Source organism: Somniosus microcephalus, chromosome 8, assembly GCF_052327205.1.
Source record: "Somniosus microcephalus isolate GS21.2 chromosome 8, FLI_Smic_1.0, whole genome shotgun sequence".
Taxonomy (NCBI): Eukaryota; Metazoa; Chordata; class Chondrichthyes; order Squaliformes; family Somniosidae; genus Somniosus; species Somniosus microcephalus.
This window is the reverse complement of record NC_140994.1, coordinates 146,802,683-146,812,927: the sequence shown is the minus strand read 5'-3', so window position 1 is coordinate 146,812,927 and position 10,245 is coordinate 146,802,683. Positions and strand designations below refer to the sequence as shown.

Here is a 10,245-nt window from a genome sequence, read left to right as displayed (position 1 = left end):
GTTCGTCAAGACGCCCATCACAGCCCACTCCAGCCTCCGTATACGGGTCCTTTCCGGGTTTTACAGACAGGGACTAAGACTTTTTTGGTCGACCTCGGGGGCAGGCCGGACCACATCTCCGTCGATCGCCTCAAGCCCGCGCACTTGGACCTTGAACAGCCAGTCGAGCCCGCTCAGCCACCGCGTAGGGGTCGACCGCCGGCTGCTGACACACCTGACCAGGCCGCTATCCCCTCCAGCTCACCAGCTGCTCAGCGTTTTCTTCTCAGGCTTGTCCGACCTCCTCTGCGATTGACTTTCCTTATTAAAGACAATTCTGGGGGGCGTATGTGGCAAAGCCACCAAGAGACTCTTGCAGTAATGTATATAATTGCCTTTAACAGGGGCTTGTTACCTTTAAGTGTTTGCTCTGTATAAACAGCGCGGGTTCGGTAAAATGGCGATCCAGCGCGATGATGTCATCACGCAGGTCACGGGACATTCCCAACAGCGGGAAACGTGATGATGTCATGACGTCAGAGGGGAGAGGCGTTCCCCCTCTGTCCTCGTGGAACCAGTTGGTGTACAGACCTGTATAGAGTTTCTCCTGCGTTTTTGTTTGTAACTTTTACTGGTGCATTAAACCACGTTTGGTTAACTGCTAGTTTCAGTCTCAGTACTTTCGTTAGGAGTTCAAGCACTCCTACAATAACATGATAAATGTGAGCCAGATACAAGACTTTTAATTATATTGATGGAAACAGCAGAAGAAGAGGCAACAACACTTCTTCTTCAAAGATAAATTAAAAAGTAGAATAAATGCAAGGGAGAATAAAAATGAATCATGCAGTTAAAATAGTTTGAACTTGAATCGTGAAAGGCCTCTATGGGAGCAACTTTTAATATTAATTTAAGTGCTGGGAATTCTCTTTTTAAACTTCTAATGTGACTTCCATTGCAATTTTGATTCTTGTCAAGACATCTATGGCCAATTCAACATTTACAGCTAAAAAGCCACCGGGATTGCTTCAGGAAGCCCAAATCACACGTTGGCAGAATGATGATCTGGCTTTGCAGCGCGATCTCATGAATATAATTTAAAGACCTTCACCGATCCTTGCACATGGAGTGATATGAAGGGAGACCAGTAGAATAAAATGTGATTAATAAAGATTGGAGGCTTTTAAAGGTTCAAAAATGCTTCAGACAAGTTTCCAGCATTTGCAAACACTGTACAGGGTGGTGGGGGGGGGCAGGGGTGAGGGGGTGAGAAGTAATCGCTGAGGACTAAAGGATAGAAAACAAAATGTAGAGGCATGAAATGGAGCCTGTGAGCAAATGGAGAGCAGCAATACCTCTAAGCACCCCCCTCCCCATTTGATGGCTGGCAAAGTGCATGTGTTCTTGCATGAAGTGAGTGCAAGAAGGGTTGTCTTGTTTAGAATTTCAGCTCACTGTCTCCAGAGGACAGCAGGGCACCATGTCTGGCAGGTGTACTATAGTGTGGTAGCAGATACAAAAGTATTCAATTTGCTTCCCCATTTGGAGCCAGTCTGTGTCATAATGCAACTACAGCATATTAAACTATAGATTTTACCCATGTACTCCACTTTATGCCTTGTCTTTGTCATAGCAGCAAAGATAGAAATAAAAACACATCCTGCCCGCAGTGTTGTAATATCCCTACATGGAGCCAATGTCAGAGATCAGGGCCTAGAAATTGGTTCACACCAGGAACAATCACTGCACCGAAACGAGTAGTCCTGGGGCATACCTCATTGGGTCTCAGGCCTCATTCACATGGGACCAGCGAGCTGCAGACACCCAGCATTCCAGTTAGCTTGCCGGCAAAGAGGATTTCAATTTCAGACTGTTACCTCACCATCAGTGGCATTCGGGTAGGTCCTGGGAGAAGAGGGAAGCGATCGGGAGGGAGGGGGTGACTCGGGAGGGGGGAAGGGACTGAGTGGAGACCGGAAAGAGTACTCCTCCTGACTCCATGTTCAAAGAACCTGAGCCACTGCCTTTTTGGTAGTGACCTCCAGCAGTCCCTTTAAGGACCACTGGTTATGCTGCATGTACACCATGTTTTCCTGAATGCAGCTGGCCGGATACCGTCTGCATTCAGGGTAACCCATTTTGGCAAACAGGGCCTCAAACAGGCATTATGTCCCCTATTTGCATATGCAAAGAACCAAATACCTGTTTCAGGCATATGCCCTGGACGCCTCTCTTTCTACCTTTACTAATATGGCAGGGCGGCATGTAATGAGTGCGAGTGCCCCGCTCACCATATTGGGTGCTTACTGCTTAGGCGCCCATTTAGCACCTGAAAAAAGGGCGCGGTGCCATTACATTTCTAGGCCCAGAACTTTCATTGGATAATTTACTCTCTTTCAATGAAATCCTCCCTAATCTTGTTCTTCATCAAAATTTTCAATATTTTTATTTGCATCATTTTTCCAAAGTTCACAAATAGAAGAGCAATTGTGGGTTGTTGAAAGGTTTTCTTTTGCTTTTGACCTTTAATTTCTCGATTGTTGGCACTAAATTCAAAAAAGATTCACTCAGGGTCAGCCGAGAGAAGGTGTAAACCAAAGAATAAATTGTGTGATTTTCACTTCAACTTGCTCACCGTAAATTAGAACTATTTGTTATTTAAACTGTACATGTATAGTACTCATTGTAATAAATATGCAGTGTAAGCAAGTAAAATCATATTCATATAATGTACAGAATTAGAAAAAGAGTATAACCATCAAGACCAACAGAAATGATTTATACCACACAAGTGGCTGTCCTGCTAATTTACTCAAGCATTTGTCATGAGCAGAATATAAATCATATCCCATGGGTCACCATAATGTATTCTGTTTAGACCATATATTAAAAATTAATTGGGCAGAGAACTAGATAAAGTTAACTAGGTAATGGGATTATGAAAAAATGCGTTTAAATATTGTCCAATTTCTGATTTAGTTACAGTGCGCCTGAAGGCAAAAAGAACCATATAAGTTTACAGCAAAGAAGGAAACCATTTGGCTCATCACGTCTGTGTTGGCTCTTCGCTAGAGCAATCCAAAACTAATACTACTGCCTCACTCTCTCCGCATTGTCGTAAAATCCTAAGTGCTGTTGGTCTTTTTTTAATAGATTTATTTACTTGCGCTCCCATTTTCAAGGAAATATATATTTGAAGCCTAAGTGCTCCCTGTTTTTCCATATCCTTTAGCATCTTTCCATTGAGTGCATAATCCCATTCCTTGTTTTTCCACGCAACGCATATTACCTCACACATCCATATTAAATTACATTTGCCACCTGTCTGCTCATTCCACTCACCTGTCTGTCTTCCTGACATCTTTTACAGTCTTTCTTGATTTTTGCTTTTGGGTAATTAGCAACTTTCTGTTCCTAATATCCAAGTCTGAATCATTCGTATATACTGAGAACAAAAGCGGACCAAGGATTGACCAGCTGTGGTGCACGGCTCGGCAGTGTGACGTCTGGGAGATTTTAATTCCTGGACCTCATCTACATAGGTCTCCTGCCTAAAACCAGTGGGAAGCAGCAGCTGGCCAGTGGGCGGGAGCAAAGTTTCGTGTGACAGGAAGCCGCTACTGGAGACCGAAGGAACGATTCCCGACACGCAGGTAAGGTACCAGAACGGGGTTCGGTAGGGCTTTGTGATTGGGGAGGGTGGGAAGCCCGGGGCAGGAGAGGCCAAAATTTCCTTGTGGGGCATGGAGGAGCATGTCACAATGATGTCATCAAAGCCCGATCTGCATATTTCAAGAAGGATCGTAATGGTGTCCAATGGCTGTCCTTCCCACCTGCTCAGAAGAGCAGGCTAAAATCGGAACCTTCGGGAAGACAGCAGACCTTGGCGGTAAATCCCACAGGCGATTATAACTGCCCGCCTGTCTGGTTTCCAACCCTCAAGAATTTGGTCACAACTTATATTACACTAATTGGACTATCGTTACTTGCTTTATCCTTCTCCCCCTTCTTGAACAAAGCTGCTAATTTGTTTATTGTGTGAGTGGGTTCAGAATGTATACCTCTTGAACATTCCCTTCAAACACATTTTCAAAGGAAAAGCAGTTTTAGTAATTATAACATAAAATAATGTCCTGAAAAATGAGAGCTATTCCATAGAAGCCTGATAAGCATAAAACAATGTGACTCAGCAGATCAGGCAGCATCTGTGGAGAGAGAAACAGAGTTCAAGTTTCAGGTCAATGAACTTTCGTCAGAACTGGAAAAAGTTAGAGATGTAACAGGTTTTAAGCAAGTACAGAGGCAGGAAGAGGGGACGGGATGTCCAATCCCTCTACACCTCCATCCTCCACCAGGATGGCCTGAGGGTACTCCGCTTCTTCCTTGAACGGAGGCCCAACCAGTCCCCATCGACCACCACCTCCAGCGTGATCACACCACCAAGCACATCTTCCCCTCTCCTTTCAGCATTCCGAAGGGACTGTTCCCTCCGCGACACCCTGGTCCCCTCCTCTATCACCCCCAACACCCACTCCCTTTCCCATGGCACCTTCCCATACAAGCACAGGAGATGCAACACCTTACCTTTTACCTCCTCCCTTCCCACCATCCAGAACCCCAAACACTCCTTCCAGGTGAAAAACAAATTACTTCTTTCAATTTAGAATACTGTATTCGCTGCTCGCGATGTGGTCTCCTCTACATTGGGGAGACCAAACGCAGATTGGATGACCACTTTGTGGAACACCTCCGTTCAGTCTGCAAGCGTGACCCCGAGCTTCCGGTCACCTGTCACTTTAATTCTCCACTCCACTCCCACTCCCACTCTGACCTCTCTGCATACAGCCTCCTACACTGTTCCAATGAAGCTCAGCATAAGCTCGAGGAACAGCACCTCATTCTATTGGGCACTTTACAGCCTTCTGGCTTCAACACTGAGTTCAACAATTTCAGATCATATCCTCTGCCCCCATTTTTTCAGATGGCAGCTGTTGCTATTCCCATTTACACCTCCTCTAGACCCATCTTTTGTTTCTTTACTTGTCCCATTACCATTTCCTTGCACCATCATCCGTTTTGTCGTTTAATCTCTCCTGCCTTCCACCCGATTACAGACCTTCCCTTTTATTCTTTCCTCCCCTCCCCCTTCCCGTCTCTGTACTTGCTTAAAATCTGTTACATTGCTAACTTTTTCAGTTCTGACGAAAGGTCATCGACCTGAAACATTAATTCTGTTTCTCTCTCCACAGATGTTGCCTGACCTGCTGAGTATTTCCAGCATTTTCTGTTTTATTTCAGATTTCCAGCATCCGCAGTATTTTGCTTTTGTAAAACAATGTGATTGTTGTTTTAAAATGAAACTTCTGAAATATTACATATAGTTTTAGTGCCTTTGTTCATCCATGTTCTTATGCCTTGCTGTTGGTGAGTGAGTTTCCTTGTAGGTCATGCATTGCTCACTGTGACCCTAGTCCTCGTGTTTCTACCATTTTTTATCATCTTCAAACACCTGTGGAGTATAAAAGGATTGATTTATTAAAGACAATCCATTTTAATGTGACACTTTTTAAACCTTTGTTTGCATTTATTATATATGTACAGTATAAGAATTATTTTTAAATTATCCAAATATTTAAAGAAACATTTATCAAGTGGGTGTAAAATGTTATGTTCAATCATTCCCATTACAATCAGGTATCAACGCTAAATTATTCTGCTGCGCTGCTACTTAATTTGCTTTTGAAATCCTGCATTTTTTAAGTATTGTAATGGACACGATTCATTACAAGTTTACAGAAATCTGAATACACCTAGATTGTGTTGTGGTGCTGCATTGTAGAGACACTTTAACATATTGCACCACACAGCGAGAGGGCATTGGCTCAGAACCATAATTCCCTGCGTGGCAATTCCAGCTCTCAGCCTAGTCATCAGTAGGGCATGCTGAGTGGAATCAAGGGACTTCTTCACAGGAGGGAGGAAAGAAAATCAAGAGCAATATCACTAAAGGTCTTGGAAAGGCCATCTGCTCACTTCCCCGGCTGGGAATAGCGCATGACATGAAGTGGAGACGGAAATTATGAGAAAAATATATTCCACTATAAATTCCTAACATTAAAATTTGGCTTCTGTAACAAGAGATCAAGCATGAACCCATTAAAAGGGACAAATATTTAAACTTGTTTTGTTAAACTTAACCAAGAGGACTTAAACTATTAACAAGGTGAACAATGAAGTGAAAATGTTTCTGTCTCAGGTTTGCTTATCACTTTAAGGATCTTGGGCCTAGTTTCTACCAGTAGTGCTTTTCTGTCAAATTACTATTATAAGGTTAAAATTATGTAGCCTGTATTTAGCAATAACAACAAAAATACTCCAATAATTTATGTCAGAAGTGCTCCAATTATTGCTCCATTAATGATCATTTCTAAATACAGCTTGTTATAGTGCATATTTTAATCTTTTATAATTGGTTGGTCAGAGTCAGTTTCAGGTATGACAACTTTTGAAGGTCAATTTTCAAATACTGGTGACTTGTGATTTCTTGATTAATATTATTGCTTCTGTTTCCAACAGAGGGCTTCATATTAAATACCTTGGGTATAAAACTCCAGTTTATTGCACTGAATAAGTAACACAAATTCATGGGTATGTGGCTTCTTTTTAATATGCACTCGGAATCCCTGAACTCCTGTAGTAAATTCTGGGCTAAAAAAAGTATAGCAAGGCTCAGTACTTCACAGTAACTCCCTCTGAAATTGTTCCAACTGACCTTGCAAAGATGCCTATTAATCACCAGAACCAGTGCTTGGTCAATATGTAGCATTATGTCCAGTGGGAAAATGTCAATTTTGGAACAATATAAATCATTTTCTGACCTCAATATTTTTCTTAAATTGCTGGCTTCCCAGCCTCAGAGTTGCTCAGAATTCCTAAATATAGCATTTTTAAAAAGCACAAATAGTTTATTGGATATATATATTGTACACTTATAAAAGAAAAGGTTCGTAGTTACAGTAAGTTAACCTTGCATTGTTTTTTCAACAGCTGTTATACTGTACCTTTATATTTACACCATAGAAAATCTCTATACCTGTGTATTGTATAAATATTATGGAATCCAGTTGTATTTCAAGGACTGGAATGCATAAGATTTCTTATATGAAGATTGTACATAATAGAAATGAAAGATCCAGTAAAGATCTGCTTACAATCAGGAATGAGTATGTTTTATTTATGACTACAGGTATTTTGACAATTTTATGTGAGAATTTATCTGTATAGAATTGCCGTATTAGCCTTGATCACACAGACATACCAGGAACATCAATCTACAGAAAAACAACTTTGTTTTCAATCATTTATAGATAAGCTAAAACACTGCAATGTAGCAATCTCTATTTAATTTACTCTTATATTGCATGATAGCATACAGTTCCAAACTTTTTTTTTGATTGGTTGAAATAAAAATAAATCACAACACTGCAGCTATGTAGACTCAAACTCAACTAATCAAATCGCTGAAAATACTGTTTGAATCTTTTATGTGTGTGTGTCGTTTTGTTCTCCCTTCAAGCTGCCAACTATAGGTTCAAAGTAATGTTTTTATCACAATAAAAACAAAAAGAATTAAATCTGAGTGAGATGAATCTTCTGCGTAGCCTGGAGATATCTCCCTGACCTGGCAGGGTCACTTACGTATGGGAGGTGGACTCCCGACCTCCCACCCAGATTGGGCTGGAGACTTGTGGCAGCAGGCCCCCAGGGCCTGCGACAGTGAAAAGATTAGGCAGCTGTGAGATGCCTGAAACAAAGATTCTGCCGAAAAGTTTGACTTTTGTTTATGTGTACAGCTGTGTTCTAAGAGTGCTTGCACAGGCCCCTCTTCAATTGAAGCCATAAGGCCTAACTCTATAAGCCTGTGCATGCTGAAGCCTAACAGGCAGTCCATGCTTCTGGTGTTCAAACTGGACAGGCACATTTCACCCTGCTGGAACCGGACCTGGAACGCATCGGGTAAGTGGGAAAGCAGCAGCGCATGCCTCTAAGTAGCCTTCTGCACCCACAAACACAACATCCACCAAAAAATAAGCTGGGGCAGGGCAGAAGGCCTATTACCAAGGTCCAGGTTGCACAAGGAAATTCGTGACCTCCCCTGTCCTGGACTCCCTGTTTCCCTCCTGCGAGACCCTCCTTAAACCACCCCCCCCTTGCTCACCACTTACCTCCAAGCCGGGCAGCAGCTGTTCTGCACCCGCTTCCCACCCATTCCAGGCGGGAAGTGGACCGGCAGCATTTAAATGAGTTGTTAAAATACCCCAGGCCTGAAATTTAGGCCAGCGAGTGCGTTTTGCGCGTGCCTCGTCCCCGCCCGCCCGCAACCCACTCAGGGTCAAAATTGACCCAAAATAATAAATAGAAACATAGAAGATAGGAGCAGGAGTAGGCCATTCGGCCCTTCGAGCCTGCTCCGCCATTCAACGAGATCATGGCTGATCATCCAAACCCTAGCACCCGGTCCCTACACCGACAGCCATCCCACCCAAGCCCTATCCCCGTAACCCCGCGTATTTAATCCCCCCTAACACTAAGGGTCAATTTTTATCATGGCCAATCAACCTAACCCACACATCTTTGGACTGTGGGAGGAAACCGGAGCACCCGGAGAAAACCCACGCAAACACGGGGAGAATGTGCAAACTCCACACAGACAGTCACCCGAGGCCGGATTTGAACCCGGGTCCCTGGCGCTGTGAGGCAACAGCTAAAAACAGAAAGTGCTGGAAATATACAGTAGGGTAGAGACTCTCCATTAGAACTAGAAAAAGGAAGATAAACAGCGACTAAAGCACCCTTAAGATGGTAGAAAATGAAATGAAATGTGAATGGAAGATACCAGCAGGAAATCGCAGGAGACAACTAAGAGAAGACTTTTCTCTCAAGTGATACCTGTTTTCTGGTGTAACTTGGAGGGATCTTCCTTGCTGCAATGCTCCATCTCACCCTCAGTAAGCTCCCCACTGGAGTGGAGCTAATTTACAGAACAAACGGGAAACTGTTCAACCTCCGTCGCCTCCAGTCCAGATCCAAGGTCATCCCATTCTCTGTCGTCGAATTACAGTATGCAGACGATGCTTGTGTCTGCGCTCACTCGGAGGTCGAACTCCAAACCATCGTCAACACCTTCACTGAAGCGTACGAGAGCATGGGCCTTACACTAAACATCCGTAAGACAAAGGTCCTCTACCAACCTGCCTCCGCCACACAGTGCTGCCCCCCGATTATCAAAATCCACGACAAGGCCACTTGTGGACCAAACGTGGACCACTTTCCATACCTCGGGAGCCTACTGTCAACAAGGGCAGACGTCGACGGCGAAGTCCAACACCGCCTTCAGTGTGTCAGTGCAGCCTTGGGTCGCCTGAGGAAGAGAGTGTTTGAAGACCGGGACCTCAAACCCGGCACTAAGCTCATGGTCTACAGAGCAGTAGTGATACCTGCCTTGCTGTATGCCTCAGAGACATGGACCATGTACAACAGGCACCTCAAAGCACTGGAGAGGTACCACCAACGCTGCCTCCGCAAGATCCTGCAAATCCATTGGCAGGATAGGCGCACCAACGTCAGTGTTCTTGCTCAGGCCAACATCCCCAGCATCGAAGCTCTGACCACGCTCAATCAGCTCCGATGAACGGGTCACATTGTCTGCATGCCCGATACGAGACTCCCAAAAACAAGCGCTCTACTCGGAGCTCCGGCACAGCATGAGAGCGCCAGATAGGCAGAGGAAATGCTCAAGGACACCCTCAAATCCTCCTTGAAAAAGTGTAATCCCCACCGACACCTGGGAATCCCTGGCCCAAGACTGCACAAAGTGGAGGAGAAGCATCCGGGAAGGCGTCGAACACCTCGAGTCTGTTCGCCGGGAGCAAGTGGAAGCCAAGCGCAGGCAGCGCAAGGAGCGCACGTCAACCCAAGCATCCCACCCACCCACCCCTTCAACCACCGTCTGCCCCACCTGTGACAGAGACTGTAGGTCCCGCATTGGACTAATCAGTCACCTGCAAACTCATTTTTAATGTGGAAGCAAGTCATCCTCGGTTTCGAGGGGCTGCCTAAGAAGAAGGTGTAACTTGGAGGGAGAGAATCAGAAAATTGAACAGGGATCTGTGCCGCCATGTCCCTGCCCATTTCTGTCCTGTAGTCAGAAGCGCCTGCCCAATAAGGGGTGAACATAACCAAATAAGACAGTTATAATAGAGTGAT

General features: G+C 44.3%; 1 protein-coding gene across 2 annotated transcripts in view; it reads right to left on the bottom strand.

Annotated features, from left to right (window-relative positions):
* Window positions 1–706: 706 nt before the first annotated feature.
* LOC147113855 (SH2 domain-containing protein 4A) overlaps window positions 707–10,245 on the bottom strand; it is a 42,303-nt gene continuing 32,764 nt past the window's right edge. For both annotated transcript variants that reach the window (XM_085995223.1, XM_085995222.1), the window contains one exon: window positions 707–5,488. In XM_085995223.1, the coding sequence (XP_085851349.1) occupies window positions 5,425–5,488 (64 nt within the window). In that variant the 3' untranslated portion in view covers window positions 707–5,424. The remainder of the gene's footprint in view (window positions 5,489–10,245) is intronic.